Raw genomic sequence first — 25,882 nt, 5'->3', positions numbered from 1 at the left:
TCCATTAATTGGTGTCAAGTGCACTCCCAATATATTGTACAATGAAATGTGCAATCCAATTTAGATTGAACTTCTAATTTCATGGAAACATAGTACAAAATGAACACTTGTAATTTTAAATTATTTTTCTCTACCACTTAGAGCAATGTGTTTCTCAGATTTTTAGCTTTCTGCATTATGGATACTTGACTTTTCCTGAGGAATACCAACAGGCATCTTGAAAACAAAATGAATGTATAAGGTGTATCTTTTGTCTAATTAGTAGAGATGAGCAGATCAGTTTTCTGAAACCTCGAAAACACTGAAACTTTGGGGTTCCAAATAGAACTGTGTCTTGACTTGAGTCTTCTCACCAAGTTCAGAACTCAGAACTAAAAACCGGATCTTGCATGTTTTGGATTGGATTTATGTCTCTCCCTTGTGATTTCTAGTGCTTTGAGGTGGTCAAAATTGACTGGAAATGACTTACTGTACATGATTTTAGCTATTATTATCATTTTTGAAAGAAAACCGAAACCAAACCAAATCTTTTGAGGGTAGTTTTGTCAAAACCATGGCGATGACTTAGAAACAAAACTTGGGGGTCTGTGCATAACTGAAATAACTCAAATAATTAGGGTGAGTGAATTTGACAACAATGCATGGAAAAACAGCATTACTCATGACAGTGTGCACATACATTTTTTCTCTACTGGGTCATCTGTGGTCTACAATTACCTATATAATTTGGAGAACAAAAAAGATAGACTCAACACCAACCACTTTGTTTTACTAACAACCACCAGCATAGAAGGTTAGTGCAATTGCCTGCACAAATAAAATATCAGAATGTTTATACCAAATACAATGTACTCTCTCTAGTTTTGGGTTTATACATTGGAATGTACTACAAATCCAATTCCTATTCCTATTTGTTTCTAATCCTAAAGGCACTGCACAAGTTATGGATCTGATTGCCATGGTTTGTGGTGTTAGATACAAATCTAATGGAACAATTCATCATTATTCAAGTTCCAGAATAGCTGCTCCAAAAAGTATGTTTTCGCATCTTTAAATGAGATGGAAACCATGAATAGGCCCTTAACTGAGCCTAGTGATCCTTTCCATCAGAAACCACAATGCCAATGTCAGAATGCTACCTGGGATCAGTCGCTACTCACTATTGTGTCAGCTTCCCCTGATCTTCCAGGTAGTCAGATGCCAGGTTCAGCGGTGGGTGGCATGCTGAGTATTCTCCCCAGGGTCTGCTAGGAAACCCATGTGTTGCTCCATGATTCGGTTCCTGTGGTTACCATCATGGACGCAGTCATGACAGTCTACATCACCTGATTAACCCTTTACCCAATTGTAGCATTGGTTGCTATCATCTGACACTATCCACCAATGGACTGCCACCTTAGGGTATTAAGTCTGACTCCAGGAACAGGAAGTTGCTTTTCAACTTTGCTTTCCAAGAGACTGTGATTACTAGCTGTTGCAGCTTTCCAGGTTCCACATTCTTTCCTACCAGTGTTATATCCTGGTGTCTGGATTCTCTGTGAATTCACCAGTGATTTCTTCTGTACTTGTTTGTGTGCTAAACTCCAGTTAAGATTTCAGCACAAATCAGCATCTGTTTCTCCTATGAATATTTCAGCACCTGTCTCTGTTCAGAAACTCCAGTTAAGACTTCAGCACTAATCAGCATCTGGTTCTCCTGTGAATATTTCAGCACTTGTTTCTGTGCTAAAACTCTAGTTAGACTTCAGTACTAGTCAGTGCCTGGATGTCCTGTGTTTGTCCTGCATCTGGATCACCAGCATGTGTACTCAGTACAGCATACGTACACTGACTCCTAGTGCCTTTTTCCTGGTGTCTATCCTGCATTTGGATTATCAGCATGTGTGCTCAGTGCAGCCTCCATATACTGAAACCTAGTGCCATTCTCCTGTGTCTATCCTGCTTCTGGATCACCAGCATGTCTACTCAGTACAGCATCTGTATACCAACTCCTAGTGCCATTCTCCTGTGTCTATCCTGCATCTGGATCACCAGTGTACTGGTCTGTACTTAGTACAACATCTGTGTACTGACTCCTAGTGCCATTCTCCATGTACACATTCCATATTGTTACACTGCATATGCAGTCTCCTAGTCATCTTACTTATAGTGTCAGCTCCCGGTTCTCATCACTCCCAGGTACCTAACCAAAGGACCGCAACCTGCTCACTTGGTGCAGTGAAACCCAAATCCCAATAGGAGAGGTCACTGGTGAAAACCACTGAGTGGGTTAAACTCCGAACCTCTGGTTAGGTCTAGCCAACACCTGGGTTTGACCTTTAAGGAGGACATTATTACTATCAACCCATCTGTTGCTTCCTAGCCACCCTAACCCCATGGCTCCTAGTCCTCCAACTGAGGAATTCCTTATACCGGATCATGACAGCTGAGGATCTGAGTGCACCTTTCTAAATAATTAATATTTAACTACTTGTTCATGGTGGTAAGTTAGTATCTATTAACTGACTTTGACTGATAACCTGTAAATAATTTATTTCAAGACAATTTATAATTTTTGGATACTTATTTAACCTCATAAATACATTCACCTAAAGCGAGAGCTTATGACATTTATATTGCTTACTCACTTTGTAAAGCATACAGTATAACTTAGAAAGTTATGTTTGCCACCTGTTTTTATACACTTTTTATATACTTCATATGCTTAGTGCCATATATTCTGACTACACTGCCACTGATATCACCCAATGATTTTAACGTTTCCATACCTATCTATTGTTTCTGCTTATGCCTCCATGCTATTGTATTGTGATTATCATATAAAATTATTGTAGCAGAGAATGTATTTTACACAACACACTAAAACAATGCTACTATACTGAATGAAGAGCTCTTAATGTACAATTAGAAAGATATTTTAAAAATAGGAAACATATATTAAGAATATTTTACAATTTTATCTTTAAAACATATGTTCATTGCATTATACCTAATGATCACTTTACCACAGGTTTTTTGACTAGTTAAAGTAAAACATTTATGTATTATATACAGGCCTTCCATACAATGTTGCCTTACAAATATATACAATAGATGCAGAACTGCTTCTCCTAAGGATATTGCATATATGTTAATATAAAAAAAATCAAAATTCTTATAACTAATGATAACAATCAAAACAATTGCTTAGAAAGAAGCTGTAAATAACAGTTTGGGTATAGGATTCCGACAGTCACAATGCCAATGGTCAGAATACAACGGTGTTATCCTTATAGATTTTGGTAAGTATTTTAACCCAAATCTTAACACTTATCCTATCCCACCCCCTCCTACAGCCTAACCCTAATCTGCCCCTCCAACAGCCTAACCCTATCCATCCTGTCCTGCAGTCTAACCCTAACCCTCTCCTCTGCAGCCTAACCCTAAACCATCCCCCTTGTGCCTAGCCCTAAATCTAAATCTAATCCTAATATTTACTAATGGAATCTGTCAGGATTGTGACTGTTGGGATGCCACTGTTGTTATTGTGACTGTCAGCATTCTGATGGTCAGGATCCTGACCACATCCCCAAATAACACCTTTATAACATTGAGCATTAGAAAAATGAATTCACATTAAATAAATCCTCTTGAGCCAATAGTTGCATACTTTTGCTCAGCCCACTATGTTGTAGAGAGGCCAATTGAAAAAAAGGATATTCAATAATATATAAATGTTGACTATACCTATGTGGTATACATTGGGTGTCTAAATGTTTTAGTGATGCTTTTCATATGATAAAACATTAAGAAGTGGAAATTTAATTTGTATTGAAATGAAGGCAAAATGTTGCAACAATGTTATTGATCATTTTGACCATATCCTGTAGCTTGAAACTCTTTGTTTTTTACTATTAGTCCTAAAAATATAATTCAATACATTTTTATCAACAATAAAACGAATCCAGGAAATCTGTCTTTATTTAGTTTTTTTACATCAAATAAAACCTATTGTTGGAGCTTTTGTGTATCCCTGTAGCAGTTTTAAACTAAATCTCATATATAGAATGTTGTAGTCGGGAACATATATGTTTGAATCTAATATATATATAATGGAAGTCAGTTGTTTAACTGTGGAATTATTATATATAATACATAATTTTTGCAATGAAAGTCATTTTACTGCATAAAATGCAAAGTACATAGTAAATAATTATATATTCTAAAATATGAATATGATTGTTAGCAAAAGCAAGACAGTGAAATGGAATGCTATTTGACAGTTTAGTGACATTACATGACATTTTCAAATAACTATGCCCACACATGTTCTGATTTGCTTTTCCTAATAATATTAGCTAATTCCACATTAATATGAATTACACTTTATGAACATTTTAAATTTATATTTAATAAATTCCTAATACTTACACTTAAACTATTCTTTAAATGTAAAATTATCTGATGCTTCAGTTCATCAATACATCACTTTTATAGGTAAAAGCAGACTGTACTGATTAGCTGGAAAAACTGTGAATGTCCATAACTTTAAAACTTTATTTGCAAAATCACAGCACATCTCAGAATCTGATATTCAAAAACTGTATTTTACATAAACATTTTTTCACTTCAAGATATGCTTGATGAAATTAGTTCAGACAAGATGGACCATCTTTTTTACTTAACTTTTTTATTTGTTACTAATTCTGGTAAAATATGGATATAATGCATAATTATTAAAAGTGTGTAGAAAGAGCCATATTTTCAAGTGAATTTTGCTTGTTTGAAAACAGTCCATCTTACCTATAATTTCATCTGACCATTTCATAATAACTTGGTATCATATTTAACAGGGCAGCAACCAATGGCTCTGTTTTCTTCTTAGAACACTGAATTACAAGGCAAATAATGGAATACTGTATCCTTTTTTTAATAAATTTTGCTAGTGGTAGTTCGTATTTATAGTGTATTTACACATATGTAAGCAATATTAACAATATTTTTTTCTTCCATTTATTCATTCAAAATGTAAAGGTAAAAAAATAAAGGAAGAAAAAAAATAATAAGTCCTAAGTTTCCCCATTATTACAAATTTGCATTCTATATATGCTTTTTGGCACACCTAAAGTTGTGTTGAAGTGCCGGTTAGGGGCTGACTATCATGTACCCAAGGTAACGTCATGTCCAGCACCATATCCCACCGTTTCCTGGGGAGGAGGTGACAGCAAGAAATGTACGGGTCTCCTCTATCATGTATACCTCTCAAACAAGTATTTATTCTGTATGTAAAATTCAATTTATGTTTTTTCCATACATATAATATAAATATTTGTAGTAATTGAATTTGTACATTTATTTTTGCTTACAATATATACCATTTTAAAATGGTAACATGATACTTAATGTTAATATTTTAATGAATTTAAGTGGATATTTAAATAGTATTTTTAGCATTGTAAGAGTGTTTATCTACAATTATTTTATTAAAAGTTATGTTAATGTTTACTATTATTCATTATAAAATGTTTTTGCAAATATTTGTCAATGTGTTGCCTAACATTTTTCACTTTAAGTTTTGTTGCATAAGTATTACTTAACACAAAGTATTTTTACTTTTAATTAACTCTTATTAGACATGAATATGGTAACTCATATCTAGATTTGCTATTTGAATAAATAATTGTTACACAACAAAATATATTTGCCAAACTTCAGGTAAAACTTGTTTATATTTGAATTTAAAATTAAACTAAAGGATTTGATTAAATATTTTAGGTGATTATTAGGAATTTAGAATGTTACAAGCCATTTTTTGCAGCTGTTAATGGAAAATTATTGATTTATGAAATGTTTCTATATTTGATTAGAATAAAATGTCATGATAATGTATGCAAGACTAAGGAACATTTATTATGTTCTTAAAGTAATTTATTGAGTTGGATTAGATGATGCCTACTTTTGATGCATCATTATGAATGTAAAGCTGAATATGGTTACATGCACAGAGGCACCCATGCAAGCATCTTGTACCATTGTGAGATACACCCCCAGCAAATAGTGGGACATGGTGCCCAAGTGATAAAATAGGCTGAATCGTATACCTTGCTGCATGAGAGCTCCAACGCCAAACCAGAAACTATTTAGCAAGGTAAAATTATTTTCCACCACGTCTGAGTCAGGATTGCATGGATGTGGATTATACCATTCATATGGGCTAAACCTGTGATAAGTGAAGCAGAAAAGAACATTTTAATGCAGCAAGTAGATGAGTAGTCCACCACATATCACTGAAAAGAGAAAAACAAGATGTTATATCAAAAAACTGAAACCATGATCTATAAAACTACCAATTAATAGATGTGTAGTCAGACAGTAATCAGCAAATTTTATGAAACACATATGTATTTTTATAAATAATTAATTGTCATTAAAATAATTAAAAGCTAATTTACATGAGAGAATTATAAAATAACATATCTAATACCTTCAGCCTGATATTATATCACTTCAGGAAAAAAAACACATCATTAACACTGGCACAAGCTAAATGTTGTTAATGTAAACCAGGGACAAAAAAAATGACTCACCAAATATCACAATTTATATAGGAAAAATATGGAAAGATCTTACAAATGGAAATAATTAACTTACTGAAAATTATAAAAAATGTCTCATATTGTTTTAAATTCAGACTAATATAATACACAGAAATAACTCCAAGTAAAATCAATTCCACTTTCACACAGTAGCATACAGTATGTATGTTTATAATAAGAATATTATAAGCCTGAGTTTAAAAAAAACTGGGATTATTTTTCTGTTGGGTCAACTGAGTCTTCAGTTTGATCATTTTGTTCTTTAAATATGTAATGGTTTTTAAAAATTGTAATTTGTATTTGTAAATGTTTGCAAATCAATTATGGAACAACTGTTATATAATGACAGCTGTAGTAACTTCATTGGTTAAAGCAGAGCCTGCATGTACAGGCAATCATATGGTGAAGGTGACTGTATGGAACTGAACTGAATTGAGCTATTTTGTTTTAGAATCGTCCTGAATATATAAGACAGTGATAAAAACATGGAAAAAACATTACACTTGTGTGTTTAAATACAGTATATTTCTTATAACTCTAGTATAGGATAGGATAGGTATGTGTAGTTATTATTATTGCAGTTTTTCAATTAAATGTTGCAGGAGCATAATACCTAAGTTTAAAAAAATGTATGTGATGTTAAAATAGCTATAGTCAAGAAATAAATATGAAGAGATTTAAAAATCAAGAAAAAATGTAAATAGATAATTTTATATTACATCAAAATCTACAATACTTTATCATGATTCTTTTTTATGATACTTCCTAGGTATCTCTTAGAATGAAGAGATAGAAAAACTTCCCAAAATTCTGACATTTTCCATGAGCAAACTACTTTCCCATTGCTTACATTAGAGATCAATTAAGAATTTGTAAATCTGCAATCCCACAACAGAAATGTAATTTATGATGTGATACCCCTTTCACATTGCAATGCCGGGTTGCACCCGGGATTTTGTTCACACGTCCATCCTGGGTGCAACCCGGCTGAGACCCCTTTCAGACTAGCGGCCCGACTCAGCTTATTACCAAGTCGATGACATCACTGCCATCATGTGCTAGGCCGGCACTTGGAGATGAGGTCATCTCCAAGCGCCGGCTCTTCCTATTCTGTGAACGGGACCCGGGACAGATCAACCAGGGTTACCCATTCATACTGCATAGTGAGCCTAGACAGGGGCATTTCAAGAAAGGAGAGGGCCCTTGTGCAGACTCCATCATGGGCCCCCTCCTCTCAGTCCAATCGCTTGCTTCGCACTGAGTGGTGCATGGCCAGTTCCACACTTATGGACTCTGGGCACTAGAGTGTCAGAGTCAATAGCACATGCGTAGGTCACTGGGAAAATGGCTTTTATGGCTATTTTCCCTGTACTGCACATACACAAACGATGGAAGGTGGCCGCAGTGGACATTTTCAAGCCGTTTTTTGCAGGCGCAGACACTGGAGCTGACATGGGACTCCAGAGAGGTAATTTTTATGGGTGCAGGGTGTGTGGTGTGGGACCCTCTGGACCCAGGGGCCTATGTGCCCCTCACACCCTGCCTGCACCCATTATAAATGTGCCCCTGAGCCGGGTTGAACCAGGGTTGAAATGCCGGGTCACTTGAACTGGCTTATTTCAACCTGGCCCTTTAACCCTGCACAGTTACCCTGGTTGCTGTGCATTCATGTGCAATAATCCGGGTTATTGCACCAAGTTCGAAAGGGGTATTACATGACTGCATTTACCAGTTATGATCTTTGTGTCTACAAGAACCCAATATTTGCATTGCCCAATGGGAGGAATAACAGTTTTTTTAAGATTATGCAATAAAGGGTATATACATTAATGGTAGCATCTTTCATATTTTATATAGAGGGGCATTTTTTCCAATAATAAAAAACAAACAAAAAACAATGTAATCTTTTTTGGTTGATTGGTCAACTTTAACTCTTTATCTAGTATTTACATTAAGTGAATTGTTTAGTCTTTGAAAATCTCAAGCATGAAATAAGACAGTTGTGCCAGAGTCTACAAAGTGCTGTACAGTTTATGCTAATGTTTTGTATAAAATATTTGAAGCAACCCTACATCTGTGTGATCATGATTTGCTCAAGACATGAAAAAGATCAATTAGATGATTACCAATATATAGCTAGCTTTCATTGATTTATATAAATGTATTCAATGAAATTAAATGTTATATTGGTCATTATGGTTTACTGCATTTTTCCAACCTGTTCAAAAGTGACCCCAATATGTATTTAGCTACTAAGTGTTTGCCAAATGTTTATTAATGGTATAAATTGTTATTTTTCAAGTTTTTAATTACCTAACTGGTTTAGGTTGAGACTCCAGACATTGTACTATCAGAACATAGAGAAAATTATTTAATAATTACAGGGGAATAATAGTTAATTGACTATTTTTTAAACAAAATTAAATCTTCAGTAATAAGATTTATGATATCCATAAATGAAAATAGAACATCCATTTTGACTCCTCCCTAAACCCTCTGTCAACAGTGCCCAAAATAAATGTGTTGGCTCTAAGAGACATTTTTGGTAAAGAGCTGCATAGATTCTTAGAATCTGTGCATGCTTCCCTTTTTTGTTAAACATGTAAAAATTAAAAAGGAAACTGTGGAAGGCCACTGAGACTGACCAAGAGGCGGGGAAATGCATTACTTGTACTCCCATTTTTGTTCTCCATACATCCATGCTGTGCAGGAAACTCTAGTGAACAACTTTTAATAAGAATAGAGCTTTTTTTAACTCCTACTGTTGATTATTTACTCTAAACTGGAGAGAAAAACAAATATGCCAGTCTGCTTTGTTTCAATGTGAATGTTCCAAGCTTGGAGAGGACTAAAGGTGTACCTATACACTGACTATCTGTGATTTAAGCACCATATTTTCCTTTTGCAGTTCTCCATTTATCCAGGCTGCTCTGTTGTCAATGCAAATGTTCTAAGCCTAAAAAGATCAATAGTGTACTTATACACTGATTATCTCTGATCTAAGTACCTGCTATTTTCCATATATCCATACTATGTGGGGTTGTCTGGTGAACAGCTACACAAAGAGGGAAAGGCTTTAATTACCAGAGATTTCTATTGTTTACCTGGATGGTGATGAGACTGCCATTTATTCAATCTTCATTGGAAAGAAATCCCATCTTGCCAGGCTGCTATGTTTCAATGTGAATGTTCTTAAACCTGGGAGGACTTATGGTGTACCTACATGTTAATAACCTCTGTTACATGTAAATGGCTCTTTGGGACTGATATAGAAATTATTATTTTTTTGTATATGGCATTTGATCCTGTGAGAAAATACAGTGAATTAAATTAAAGGTGCAGAAAAATTCATGTGTTTTTGATCACCCAGATGCAGTTTGGACTAGTGAATAAACACAGAGGATTTTTTATTAATCTACCTGCTAAACACAAAGCAGTACTTACTCTGAATAAAGAAAATAAGCAATAGTGGAAAAAATACCATTTATTAAAGCTACAGAGCATCTATATCTATAATATATGCCAAGTGTATTAATACAGGAAGGAATATGGAGGATTGAAATTTAAATTGCAATTAGTGATTGAATTTATTGGGTAAAGCTACATTGGTGTATTTTTCACTTATGCGTTTTTTATTTATGTGATATTTTATTGTTAATGTCTATGGCCATAGTCATTTTTTAATCAATAAATGTATTGAAATTATTCATCAAAGTGTGTTTTTATCCAATCAGCAGCACTTCCGGTACATTTTTTATACAGTCTGGGATATATTCTCCACATCCCTTAGGTGGTGAGTTCAATAATTATAAAAAAAAGTGAAAATATATTTAATATTGTTTTTTACTGGCACACTACAGGTCCCAGCAAGCCCTGTCATAGTGAATTTAAAAAGCTGAAATGGCATGCTGGCACTTTCAAAACCCCAAGTTGCAGCATGTCCTGGCAGACAGGGCTCATTGGGACCTGCAAAGCATTGGTAAAAAAAATCTTAAAAAATTACAGGACTAGGATACCATGAAAAAATATTTTCTTGCATATATACTCTCCCTCACCCTTCATTCCCATCTTAATTACTTAAAAAAGTCCTAGTAAGCAATCAAGATCTTGATGGAAAAAAATATATGTGACTATGCATTACTTCTCCAATAGATAGTCCATTGAAAATAACTGGATAGAAGCCATTGTCAGGGCCATATCTACCCATTGGCCAGAATGGCACTTTCCAGGGGTGCCGGCCAAAGGGGGGCACCTTCCGGCAGTGGCACCAGCAGCCAAGGGGTGGATCAGGCTGGAACTAGTGGTGATGCAGCCACCGCTAATCCCCCCAGGACCCACAAGTGTAGGGCAGACCGCAGTGATAGTGGTCTGCCATACACAGTAACAAACACACAGCTGCCAGTGGCTGCTACTGGGGGCACTGTAAAGGGGGTGGTTACTACTGGGGGCATTGTATGGAGAGGGTGGCCACCCACTGGGGGCAATGCATAGATGGAATACTACTGGGGGCACTGCCTGAAATTATGCGGGGAAGGGGGGCACCAGTCCATTACATTGCCAGGGGTGCTCAGATTCCTAGATACACCCCTGGTCATTATCCCCTAGAAATTAATGGTAACACTCTGATTGTTGATGTAAATCCATTTCTAAATGCTGGCCAACCTGACATTTAGTCAATGTATCCATAAATGTACAGTACCATGAGCTTTGTTATATTAATAATAAAATAAATAATAAACATTACATTGCAACATTTCTTCTTGGGCTATGTTAATATAATAACTTCAGAAAACATATAAATATACATTTTTGTTTATTTTATATATTGTATTTTTTTAAATCTAATTTTACTTCTGTCTGCACTTGTAATAACCAATATAATCCGATTTTTGAGGGGGGAGGGGGGATAGGAAAAACATTTCCACACTCCAGAAAAAAGATAAGTCACACTGTATGTTTCCAATAAGGCAATTTACGAAAACAGAGCAAAAGACAGCAACTAATTAAAGATGTTTGAAAGTCTAATTACTTTGCTAATGACACACATTTTTTTCAACTTCTTCAATCTTAAAAGCCACTTTGGAGTTGAACTGCTATTCATTCCTCTCAATTGTGTGAAAATCTTTCATTTAATCAAAACTATTTGAATAAGGTTTCTGTCACTTCAGAGAATTCAATTTTCTTTACTATATTCTTTCAAACACATTAATATTCAGAGGATCAAACACTCCATTTTCACTGTACTAATACAATATTAGAACACCTCCTGTCTTAAAAGCCTGTACTTGAAAAAACAATGAATTTTCATTTCACACTCTGTAGATAAACTGACATATTGTTCGAGGACTGATTAGGAAGGTTATAATTAAAAATATTTGACAAAGAATATGACCCAATTTATTCATCATTGTGATAAGGTTTATGAAAGTAGTTTTTATTCTTATGCTGCTCAGGTTTGATTTAATGCTTGAAAGTCATAAATGCTCCAATACTTTCGGGTGATTTCTCTAGAGAGAGTATTTTTTTTACAATTTGCTACAGTTCAAACCTACTTTACATATTGAGGCTATGACAGTATTATGTACAGTATACAGTATGTACTCAACAAAGTCCTGGACAATAGAATAAGACAAGGACACAAGGCTCTATAGTATATGTGAGCAACAATTGTAAGTAAAACAAGTTCAGAAATTGTAATATTTACAAGTTGGTTATGAATCTAGAAGTGGATGATTAAGAAGCTTAAACTAAAACTGGTGAGCATAAGTGTGTATACTAAACAATAAGCTAATATAAATTGAAGTGAACAAATACCAATAAACAATTGGTTTTAAATTGAAAAATAATTTTCACCTACTTATGAAAAAAATAAGTTTTAGGGCTATTCATTATAAAGGTAATGCAGGAGATATCACTGATAAACTTCTATGGGGATCTAAATTCATCAAGGTCTGAAAAATACAGAATTATGATATAACCTACCTTGGATAATTCTTTTTTTTGAGGTCCATAAGGTCCACAGGATCTACCTTGGGGTATGTAGTTGGACCGCATCCAATGCACCAAACAGTAAAGCTTTGGAGCTCCCAGCATGCACTGGTCCTCCTGCCTATATACCTTGCTCTCAGCCACAGACATTCAGTTTGTAACCAAGCCTAATGGTAAGAGACAGAGAGTGGAGAAGGAAGAAAAATTGCACAAGAAACACTCAACAAATGAAGAGGGAATCTGTGAAAAAGGCTGAAGAACAGATCCCAACTGAGGCCAGGTGAATCAGGGAGGGTGGACCCTATGGATCTTGAAGAATAAGAATTATCCAAGGTGTGTTATACCATAATTCTGTAATTCTTCTTCAGGTTTCATAGGGTCCACATGATCTACCTTGGGGACATCCTAAAGCAGTTCCCTTAAGGGTGGGGATGCTCCTGCGCAGAGAGGATAATCCACCTCCCAAAGGAAGCATCCTGGGAGGCAAATGTATCAAAAGCATAGAATTTGTCAAACGTATTAATGGAAGACCAAGTGACTGCCTTGCAAAGCTGTTCAGCTGAGGTGCCATGTCTTACCACCCATGATGGTCCAACAGACCAAGTGGAATGTGTTGTCACCTTGTTAGGAACAGGGAAAACAGCCTGTATATAGACGTGAGAATAGTCATACGAAGCCAGTGAGCCAGCGTTTTTTTTGTTTGCTGGCCAACCTCGTTTGTGAAATCCATATAACACAAAAAGAGAATTTGAAATACTGATGGAACTGGTCCAATCTATGTAAATACGACATGCTCAAACCACATCCAAGGAAGCTTCACCTGTAGACAGGTCTGAATACTTGAAGGCCGGGACTACAATTTCCTCATTTATATGGAAACAGGAAACAACCTTTGGGAGGTAGCCCGCCTTGGTACGGAGGACCGCTCTATTTTGATGCAAGATCAAATATGGAGAACGACATAACAAAGCTGCCAAGTTAAAAACTTTGCGAGCTAAAGAGATGGCGAGAAGAAAAAGTGTCTTTGCAGTCAGCCATCTCAAGTCCACCTTATCCAAGGGTTCAATGGGATGCGACTGCAGTGCCCTGAAAACCAAAACAAATCCCACGGTGCCACCAGTGGGTAAAATGAAGGTTTGCAGCCACAAATCCCCCTGTAAGAATGTTCTAACATCTGGCAGAGGAGCAATCTTGCGCTGGAACCAAACTGTCAAAGCTGAAACTTGGACTCTCAAGGTAACCAGTAGATGACCTAAATCTAATCCAGCCTGAAGAAAACCCAGTATTCTCAATACCATGAAAACTTTAGGGTCATATTTTCTTTGGGAACGCCTCAGAAAAAATGAACACCAAATTCTGTGATAGATTCAAGCAGAAGCAGGCTTCCTTGCTCTCTGTATCGTCTGAATCACAGAAGCAGAGAAACCCTTGGCCTTTAAAATTGATGACTCAAGAGCCATGCCATCAAATCCAGCCAAGGTAAGTCTTGGTAAAGACAGGGACCCTGCATTAGAGGCAGTAGAAGTGGACTATCTACAGATAGACATGGCAGATCAGAGAACCAATGCCTCCTGGGCCAGGCAGTTGCTATTAGTATGATCCTGCCTCCCTTCTGCTTGAACTTTCTGACAACTCTACTGAGGAGGGAGATTGGAGGAAACAGGTATATCAACCTGACGTTCCATCTCACTGCCAGAGCATCCATGAAGGTGGCTGAGGGGATCCTTGTTCTAGACCTGGGGACCTTGTGGTTGTGACATGATGCCATGAGATCTACATCCAGTAATCCTCACCTTTCCACCAGGAGTTGAAACACTGCTGGATGAAGAGCCCATTCTCCGTTGTGTATGTCCTGGTGACTTAGGAAGTCCATCTCCCAGTTGAGAACACCTGGGTTGAATATTGCCAAGATTGCTGGAAGATGTCCCTCTGCCCACAGCAGAATCTTTGCCACTTCCCTCATGGCTGCCAGACTTCGTGTGCCTCCTTGATGATTTACATAGGCCACTGCTGTTGCATTGTCAGACTGAACCTGCAGGTTACCTGTCAATTTAAAAATTTGCTACAGTTTTCCATTTTTTAATTAATACTTAATTACTTTTAACACACTTAGAGCTGCCCATTATCAGGGTCCATCATATATGATCACACATTTTATGTGGAAACGTTCTGCAGCCTATGATGCACAGTTTAAGTAAACTAAAATGAAAAGAACATGACCATGAAAGGAATAAAGATTGGGAAAAGGACTTGGACTTTACACTAACTGATGTAAATGAGACAAAAAACAAAGAACAAATATATCAGCAAGGTGTTAAAACTAATTAGATCAAATCACTCTGTGTATTTTGTACAGTAATTGCAATGAGTTTCACAGAATGGTTTGCTTCCATAGCAGCAGGCCTATTTGTGAAACATGTTGCAACTAAAAAATTAATAAGACTTTATTATATGTTTTATTTTTATGCCTGTTCCTAATGTTTTTATATATACATCAATACAGTTTTTTTATTGTATATTATGCCATTTAATTCTTTTATTCTGGGATTTGTGTAGTAACATTGGATTCAATGGGCTGTCAAAGTGACATTATTCAATTGATGCCGATTATTGCGCTGATTGTGCCCATACAGGTCGGGGTTAGCCACATAAAACAGCTAGACCCGACCAAAGTGCTGGACGCAATTGTGAAAAGTGCCGTTTGGGCGCCCAAATGGGTGACTATTTATTCATTTCATCTCGCATCCCCTGGGGGGTGCAAGCTGAAATGCCAGTGCCAGCAGTAGATCGTGCCTAACAGGAGCAACAATTGTATAGCTCCTTTAGGCGCAAAGGGGGCTGGAAACAATTAAATTATGTTCATTGTGTGACCAGTCTAGGAGTTAATATATCTCAAGGACACTGTGGTATTATATGTATTTTTAATAAAACCACTTAGTATGATGATGACACCTACATGGAATGAACATTTCCTTATTCACAAATAGCTCATTATTGAGTAAGGATGATTGCCTAACAAGGACATTATAAAATGACATTGTGGTTTTAAAGTATAGTAGTTAGCTCCAGATAAATAACTTATTGCTATAGAAACTTTGTGGGGTGGTTAGGAAGCCCCTATTTTTCTTCTTGGTTGCAAACTAAGGTAATTTCTCACATTACAATGCTGCCAGTCAATAACCTTTCTATGCTCCCTATATAAATTAATGCATTTTAAGTTTGTTTACTTAGATCAGTTTATGCATTGTGATGTAAGGAGAAATTCATTGTTAATAGAAAAAAACTATTTATGTCAATAGAGAAGCTAATGCAGCTTGGGTAGCACAGAAGTTTGTATAGAGTAAATTATGTGAAATCACTCTATGCATGCTTATAAAGTGAACACATGCATATACCGTAAGTAATTGCAGACCAGTATACATGCAATGGGATGAGATTCCGACAACTGGGATGCCTTCTGCTGGAACCCCGGCACCGAACTCCCGATTGCCGAGAGAACACTGGCAACGGAATCCTGACATGATGGCATCTCGATTGTAAGGAGACTGGGCAAGGTAATTATCCACAGGTGGGTATGATTAGGCACCCCAGGGGGACTTAGGGTTAAGCCGTGGGAGGGGTAAGGTTAGGGTTAGGCTCTAGACAGGGAGAATTAGATTCAGGCACCACCGGGGGGAGGTTAGGGTTAGGCACTAAGGGGGGAAGGTTAGGGTTAGTCATTAGGGTTAGGTGTTGGCACTTACTGGGAGGTTTAGGGTGTGGGGTAGGGAGGTTAGTATGAGGGTGCAGAAAAGGAGGGTTAGAGGGTAAATAGGACACGGGAACATTACGCACCATACCCCTATCTGTGTACTGACTGCTGGCATCCCATCCTTCGGTATTTCATACCGATTCCCATGCAACAGGAAAGGCAAGAGAGCCTGAAAAAAGCTGAGTACAGTAAGGCATTGTGCAGCTCATATTTAGGATGTGTGGTCAATACAGTGTTTGTTATGTGAGACTTAAACATAGTAATAGTCAGTTTGCCTTGGAAGCATTACTGTTCCCATATAATAAACCTTTAACTTAGTTCACACCCTGACTATTCTAGTCACTACATATTTCTACCTATGCACTTTTACTTGTAAATTTATTTGGCGTCAAATCACTCTTTCTTCCTCAAACAGGAAACTAATTGAAATCCATTTTGTAAACAACCTTGCATCAGCACCATAGTTTAAAATAGTATAAGGTAAGAGATATGTTAAAGGTGGGTCTAAGAAAATGATGCATTTTGAATGTAGAAGAAAAAAAGGGGCAGTGAGGGCAATATATTTTGCCATTTATTGATTGACACCTAGGGGTATTTTTACTAAAGTGCAGGTTTTTAGAAATGGAGATGTTGCCCATAGCAATGAATCAGATTCTACTTAACATTCATCTAGCACCATCTAGAAGATAATAGCTAGAATCTGATTGATTGCTATGGGCAACATCTCCACTTCTAAAAACCCACACTTTAGTTTATATACCCTCTACAGTATACATTTTCTTATTTCTGAGTAATCACCATTGGGTACAGGATGCCAGTGCTCAGGATCTCAGTGGTCAGAATCCCGATGCTGGCCTGCCAACCAGGTTAGAATGTTGATGCCCCCAGGTAATTCATTCTAACTTAACCCCCAACCCTACCCCTAATTCTCCCTCCCCGAAGCCTAAACCTAACTTCCTCTAATGCCAAAACCAAACTTCCCTCCCCATAGCCTAAACGTAACCTACCCCTGCAGCCTAACCCTAACTCTCCCCCTAGTGCCTAACCCTAACCCCTTACCCTAACCATCCCCTTAACATCAGTACTTTGGGATTCTAGCAGTCGGGATGCTGGTGACAGTATTCTGCTAAGTGTCGGGGTTCCGGCATCAGCATTCTCACCACCAGAATCCCAGCTCAGCCTTTGGACTGCATCCCAAGAAATCATTATAGAAACTGTTCAGGCTGTTCAGCCACCATTAGAAAACTAAAAAACTTAAAAATTTGCTTGATAATGGTGGAAGATTCAAAGCTATAACCAAAATAGCAATTGTCAACCTCATGTTTGTGATTAACAGATCGAAGTTGATGTTTGATTACAATTCTTAAATATTTTAAAGTAAATGATAAAATGTGTCTTTCTGGGCTTAAATAACAACATTTCATAATGTTTTCACAGTTTGTATGATAAGAAGAGAAACCATGTTCAAAACTGTGTTTGAGTTTAAAGTTCCTAAAATTTGAATGTGTTCAAATCAACTCAAATATGTTCAAAACTGTTTGCCTTGTTACATTTTTCTTTTTTAAGCCTTGACTAAAGTTTGCTAAATTATTGTGACTTTTTTTGGAACATTTGAACAAGAGAACAACTTTGAAGCAATTGCAAGTAACTCTAGTTGGAAATTAATTTACTGATTCTCTATTGGTAAGTGATTTCTGTGTCTGTCTTTTTCTGCTCACCTAGTATTGATGTTTTTGGTTGTTAGCAACTTTTTCAGCCATGATTAAAAAGAAAAAGTGTTAAAACTAGCTAAGTCATGCAAAAAGCAGAGAGCCATATGCAACTATTTTTGGACTGAATCATAGAAGTATAGGATTTAACAGTAGAAAATACTTACAGTTAATTATTCTGCTATTTCTAGTAAGTTTTAAAGTGAATTTTATGTTGGTGATTTTATTTTAATTTTAGATTTAAGTTCTAATAATAGTCATATGCCTACAGTACCTTATGCATTCTTGATTTAATTTTTTTTGCTGTATGAATCCCCATAAGTGTTAAGTGATTATTTTATGAATCTATCAATCTTACTGTGACGCTAAAAGTGAGCCTGTCCAATAGTTGTGAATTGACACTTTACATTTTAAAGAACAGCGATATAACAAACTATTTTTTCAAAATACATATTAGAAAATAAGAAGAGTAACATAATTTTCAAAAATATTATGTTATTAGGGGGGTCAGTTTTACAATTAGATTGTGGTTGCACTTTTTTGTATTTAGAAATGTATTCATCACTTAGCTAAGGTTGATCATTGTATCTTCAATTGCTATCAGCACTAAAAGTTCAAGCATAATTATATCATAATTAAACCCTAAAATTATACCTAAAACATCACAAATTCTCCCAACTAACATAAGTATTGAAAAAATGCCCCAGGCCCTTCTCACTTCAGAACAGTAAATCACAAAAAGTGCTCCAACCACTGCAGTTCTAACATCAGAACAGTTCAAACTGGTTCTGAAACCGAATTCTATCTATCCTTCCTTGATCTATTATTTTCTGTATTATCTATGCAAACAACTGTTTCATCCACATAGATGTCCCAACTTAACATGTCCAAAACAGAGCTCAACATTTTCCCTCCTCCTGGAGTTACCACATCCTCTCAAATCTCCCCTACCATCAAAAAGCCATGTTCCTAAGTCTCCCAAGCTCACCACATTAATTATACTATGTCCTGTGCTTTATCCATTGTATCCAGTCTCTTTCCCAGTTATGTCACTTCCACCCTAGAAATATTGCAAGATTACCACTTTTTCTTACCCAATATGCTCTCAAAACTCTTTTCATTTCTCAAATAATCTACTGCCTTGACTACTTATATCTCCTACTACATGGCAATCACCTCTCCCAACTATCCACACTATAATACATTTTCAATGTTGTCACTCCATATCTTACCATACACTGGTCCACCAGAGTTCAATTTACCCTCTCTCTCTCTTAGGTCTTTCTTAGGTCTATCTGATAACCACTTCAAACTTCTGCCTACATAAACTCGTACATAACACTACCCACCTATTGAATTTTCTACCACTCCTAAACAGTTTTACTCACTGTCCTCTAATCCTTAAATCCTCTTAGAAAATCCACCTTTTAATTAAAACTTTCCTCATTAGAGAGGCTCTCCCTAATGTTTGTCTTCATGTCTGCATTTGTTTTGTTTACCTCATATATCTCTTTATTAAGTATGTCCTGTTTTACCCACTAAGGGACTCTACTATGACACACAGTATTGGTAAGAGGCTCCTCATAGAATATTATGAGGTCAGATGCAATAAGATATGAAAACAAATTCCTACACCTAAAATATACTTCTCATTTAAATCTAATGGGAGTATCAAATTATTTATGGTAAAGGAATATTTGTGCTAGTTTTATTTCAAGTCTCATATGCTGTGTTTTCAATCATAGTTCCTTTTAATTAAATGCAAAAAATCCCCACAAATCTGCTTGCTTGGTGTATGATGTTAAGACATAAAAAAACTGTCATGGAAATTCTGCACTCACCATATATTGTACTGTACATTATAAACCATCCAAAGTGCATTCTATATGAAATTAGATAATTTCAGTTCCAAATATTGCAAGCTGACTAACTGCACTAAATACTTCCCCATCTGATCTCTCCTACTCGAACACTCAGTGGGGTATATTTACTAAAGTGAGCATTTTTAGAAGTGAAGATGTTGCCCATAGCAACCAATCAGATTCTATTTAACATTTAACTAGAAACTTTTAGAAGATAATAGCTAGAATCTGATTGGATCCTATGGGCAACATTTCCACTTCTAAATACTTTCCCTTTAGTAAATATACCCCAGAATATTAAACATGACAATTGCTATCACATACATTTTAAATGTAAGATACAATATACTTTCTGGTATGACATTTTAAATGCACACAGACTTTTAAAGGTAAGACCTTCAACATGCATCAGCTATTATACACCTAAGGGTCACTTTTTTATTGCACCCCCAATTAGTCCAACAGGTGATTCAAAAAACTAAAGGAAAAGACAAATTAAAAAAAATGGGCAAAAAATGATCTTCTATTGAAATTGCAAGAAAGTGAACTAGAAGCAAACATGTATATTCTTTGTAAACACCACCAAGAAATGCTTTGGGACCTTCGTCTTTAATCCACCATTACAAAAACAGCAAAAGCTTTATTCTACATGCACGTTTTCATAATAAAAGCTGTCCATGAAAATTACAATACACTTTCCTTTTTTATCTGTTTGAATTAAATGCATAAAATATGTAAGAGTAATATAATAAATATAAAAGGCATATGACTTTGAAAATAACCAATTGACCACATCAAATGCAGGAAGCCCTATGTCTATTGATGGAAGGATTTGGGATTTCTGGCATTAGAAACATTCATCTTTGGATTTCTTAATGCTTTCCATATCATTATATTACCAGATTAAAATATGTCTTTATCTGGTAATCACCAGTAAATAACTACTAGGGTAAACTGTTTGAAAGAAGGGACACTCTGCCATTATGCAGAAACCACACTCGTTAAGTGATATTTTTTGGTTAATCACAGTTAATCTCCAAAAAAATAACCTCTGAGAGGCCACATCAAGAGATAGAGAGGACACTCCTCTTTCAAATGAGCATGCACTTCAATTTTTTGAAGCTAGGATGGGAGCAATATTCCCCAATTTCTGGACTTCAACATGAATGCTGCAAAGCATGTTTTTTTTTCTAGTGATCATACATGATCACCAGAAAGTACAGTAACTTGACCAGGGGTCAAATCATTAAAAAGCAAAGACTTTCCTGTTTCAAATGAGGGTACCCCTGAGTCTGTGGATGCCAGGATAGGGGAGAAAAAGCACTTTTATTTTCATATTTCTATCTTTTAAGGTATGTCTATAGTGGAAGGGTCAGGGCTTAATGACATCTCCATTGGTCTGATAACATCTTAAGACTTTGACCTCTTCCATGTCTCAGTGATATTAATTTTAAAGAGGTAGTTTTTTCTAAGTTTTACGCCCCATTATAACTTCTGCACTGCTTAGCATGCAAAGGGGCTAAAAGCGCTGACTATTTTGTTGACACTGTGAACAATTATTATTTTTGTAAATAAAACTTTAATATCGATAATAAACTCTTTTTAGCTAAAAATAAATCTAACTACAGTGGGGGAATTCAATTAGTCATGGGGTTTACCTCAAAGCTTATTTCCATACTGGCGAATTTAATTAGTGGAGTTTACCCTCTGTGTTAAGATTCACAAGTGACAACAACAATTTTATGCAGAATCAATGAGTTAGCATGTGTTAACTCCTAGTTTATCACAATTAGTTGAATAGACTTTCTGTGGACAGTGCAATCAATTACCTGCAGGGTATTTCCCATGTCTAATTGAATTCCCCACTATAACTATCTTAAAGAAAATGTTAAAGAGAATGAGGCTGTCATCAGTTCAAATTTCTCATAACAGTATTCTTTTATGTGCAGGATGGATCTCAGTCTACTCATTGGAACAAGGATCAAGCGAAGCTGCATCCATTGCAGTCTATTACAGGGATCCAGATGAAATTAAATACAAAAGGTTTATATTCATGTGTACATTAGTGCTTGATACATACAAAACAATTGCTGTACACTTGTCTGAAAGGCAACTGATCTCATTCATTAGGAACATTGTGATGCCAACATTGCAAAAGGATTGCTACTTTTTGAATGGGTCAGCAGCACAGTACAAAAACAGAAAAAAATGCTCCAAACAGCCCCCACTGGATAATGATAGCTAGAATCTGATAGCTTGCTACAGTCAATACCTCCACTTTTCCAAATCACTGTATTGCCAGTGCATTCAAGGCCAGGTAACTACCAACATCAGAGTCCTGGAACTTCCTATTTTTACATTTGCCAAAAAAAAATCACTCTGTTGATTTATAATGTTACAGAAATAATTCATAAAGGTTTTTTTAATTTTTTCATTTTAAATAAATAATTCTCAACTTAGAATGTACCCTTAAATGTTGCTGTGTCCAAGCTACTGTATAAGGCAGTTAATTAACATAAAAAGACCAATGTCAAGATTAAAAAAGTAGCAATCCTCAAACAATTGTCATCTTTAATTTTTGCCATTTCACTGTAATGTACAGTAGTGCAAAATCAGAAATGTTTGCATGTTAATAATAACAAAAGTTTGACATTTATAAATGTAAATACTGTAAATAAAACTTAGTAATGTGATATATTAAACTAAGTCTGTCATGTACTTAACAAAATCAATCCTGACCTGAGACTCTCACAAATGCCAATTTTTTTAATTTTTTACATTTTCAAACCCTTATAACTCAAAGTCAAAGAGATAAATAAAAAAAATTGCATTTGATACATTCTCTTATAATTTTAATGTGTGCAGAGAATAAAAGTAATCACTTGACATGGAATGACCCTACCATGTTCATAACTATAGCTTCTCCTTGCAGTTCTTAAAATATCTTATCCTGGAAGAAAATCTTGTTTCAGTGATTTTTTTAAACCTTTGGAAAGCCCTAATAAGTCCTGATTTACTCATCAATTACAGTAAAAAATGCCCCTTCCTAAAAGATTTCATCCATAAAACTGTGTGCAGCAGTTTAAAAACAGAATACTAAAAAAGATTCTCAAAAGACGTGGAGTGCCATAATGCTGCTTTGCTTTGTAAGTAACTCACACAGAAAAGGTGTACCTTTTCCTGCAGACTAATTATGGAGATATAGATCACAAAACTGTAAAAATAAACTCGAAAACTAGTATGAGTCAAGGTTAGAGAAAAGATCATATTTCGATAGACTGACATATTTGTATCTTGCCCTTAGGCATTTTTTGTACTTGTAAAATGAAATCCATGTAAGAAATAATAATAATAAAAAAATAATATTCTCTTTGCTTGTTTTGGATGGTGGAAATTAAGGCTTTTGCAAAGGGTATTTGATTGATTGTACTACATTATAAGACAAATGTACGATAATATTTTGGTACTAACACATCAATGTTTTATTAACTACATCCCTTTATTTGCAAATTTCCAGATCATGGAAATGTCTTGAATAAATACATTTACTTGCAGCATATGATGTAATCTTGAGCATTAACCTACATAGTTAACAGATGCTTTGTATAAAGAGTCAAAATATGGAAAATTGACACATTAATTCTTCATACAATTCTATACAATATGTCTGCTACTTAAAGGCCATTGCTAACTGGTATTTAAACACAGTATAAGACTTATGTTTTGATGCAATCCCATGTGACTGCATTTTAAAAACAAATAATGAAATAAAATTCATTCAATTTATGTGTCCATACCCATTTTCATTTATACTGTATGTGCATTTGTGCAGTGTTTGATCTCCGCTTGACACATTCAGTGTGTTTATCCTACTATAGCTTTTTGACACATTTTTGTACGGAAATATGTTTATCATCTGTATTATTGCAAATGTTTAGTAGAGCATTGGTGTGTACACACGGAGTGATTTAAATGCACGATATGAATGATAATGATATCAATCTTATTGTTATCATTTATATTATGAATTTCTTGGTCCCTTCCAACCATCCAATGACCTGCGATGCGCAGGCACATATTATTATTATTATTATTATTATTATTATTATTATTATTATTATTATTATCATTATTTATATGGCACCACAAGTGTTCCGCAGTGCCTCACAAAGTACATAAACAAATAATTTGACAACTGACTTACAGTACAAAATAGGACAAGTACATGGATAATATACATTGCTACAATAGTGACCATAATACCTAGATATGCAACAGAGCAAAAGCAACCAAGTGTTAGGTGCCCTGGTGGGGGGTAAGAAGTAGATGAAAGTAAAGTAAGGAGAAGCACAAGAGGGTAGAGGACCTGCTCGTAAGAGCTTACATTCTAAAGGGGAGGGGCAGACAAACAGGTGTGACACAGATGGGATAAACAGGGAGGAAAGAGCATGTAGCAGCAAGTTAGGATGGGAGCTAGAAGGCTTTGATGAAGTGGCGGGTCTTGAGAGCCTGTTAGAAGGATTGCAAAGAGGAGGAGAGTCTGATGATAGCGATATCGTCCATCGCCTATGCATGCAGGCCAACATTGTCGATATCGACCAGGTTACTATAGGGACCTGTGATCGTTGATCATTGGTTGCTATAGTTGTTGGTGAGTTGGTGGTGTGCTGGGTGATCGATATTGATCATACAGCACACCAGGAGGGTGCAGGACAATCAGACAGTGATATCGTTATCGCTGTCTGATCATTCCGTGTGTATGCACTGTAGTATTTCAGAATTCTAAAGCTATATAATATTTGTTGTACAGAACATAAAGTAGATATTGGATATGTCTGCTATTTAAGCAAATATTTAATTGTATTATTTTACTCTTTCTCAGAAATTACACAGTTTTTCCTGGTCTCTTGAAAAACAGAATATAGTTAGGAAGCCGGCGATCAAAATGCTGACCACTGGCTTCCCAACTGTAAAATCCAAACATGGGACTAATGATAGGTGTTGAAATACCGACACCTATCATCAGCTCCATGCCAAAATCAGGATGCTCGGCATACCGATCGTAGGTAAGCCAGGCATCAGGTGCGCTTAGCTGTGTGAGGGGTGTTAGCATTAGGAACTCCAGGGGGGGGATTTAGAGTTAGGCAACCCCTGGAGGGTTAGGCTTAGGCTAGGAGAAGGGGGGTTAGGGTCAGGCACCACCAGGGGGAGTTTAAGTTTAGGTTCCCCCTGGGAAGCTTAGGGTGTGGTGATGGGGGGTTAGGTTTAGGCACCCTTGGGGGGAAGTTAGGGTTAGGCACTAGGGGGGAGGTTAGGGTTAGGCACCCCTAAAGGAGGGTTAGGATTAGGGGGAGAGGGTTAGCAATAGCGGTGATTCATACTGATTCCATAAAAAGTTTGCCTGTAACCACAAATGAGTGTATGATTGTGTTCCTAAATACTGTAACTTTATCAACATTGTTTAGTAGAATGGGCCACAAAAGGTGGACATACTGTGGCACACATTTTACTATTTTATTTAGATACTGTATACAGACACTGTATATAGTAATAGAGTCTTTTCACAGCAAATAAAAAAATCCTTGCATATTGGACCTGATTCTGAGTCACAAATAAATCATTCACAATTCTGGCCACTACGAATGATCAGAAATCCTGTATTCTGAGTCAGCTACATCTCTGTGACTAAATCATCCTCAGCCCTTGGCTTGCAAGAACAGGCATCATCACTATTCTTTGTATATGCATAAGCCCCATACTTGATGCAGGAGATCCAACTAAGGACAAACTGATATTTGATTATGCTCAACTCTGATTTGACTGCAACTCTGACTACATGCTCACAACATACTCACAGGATTCTTCTATGTGTGAGTGCCCATCGGCTGCCCTGTTGCCACCCGGTATTGCCTATTCATCCATAAATGAGAAGTGACCAAAAAGTTAACAACTCACAATGCTGACATTTTAGCAAAGTTGACATTATGTCAGTGTCTA

General features: G+C 36.1%; 1 protein-coding gene across 1 annotated transcript in view; it reads right to left on the bottom strand.

Moving 5' to 3' along the window:
- The window catches only part of GRIK2 (glutamate ionotropic receptor kainate type subunit 2), a 755,896-nt gene that overhangs the window by 156,595 nt on the left and 573,419 nt on the right, over positions 1–25,882 (bottom strand). The window contains exon 12 of the mRNA XM_088460433.1: positions 6,081–6,199. Within this exon, the coding sequence (XP_088316559.1) occupies positions 6,081–6,199 (119 nt within the window). The remainder of the gene's footprint in view (positions 1–6,080; positions 6,200–25,882) is intronic.

The sequence above is a fragment of the Taudactylus pleione genome, unplaced genomic scaffold, assembly GCF_031769625.1.
Source record: "Taudactylus pleione unplaced genomic scaffold, aTauple2 ptg000046l, whole genome shotgun sequence".
NCBI classification, from domain to species: domain Eukaryota; kingdom Metazoa; phylum Chordata; class Amphibia; order Anura; family Myobatrachidae; genus Taudactylus; species Taudactylus pleione.
Note: the sequence above shows the minus strand (reverse complement) of the source record. Positions and strands in the feature narration are given on the sequence as shown.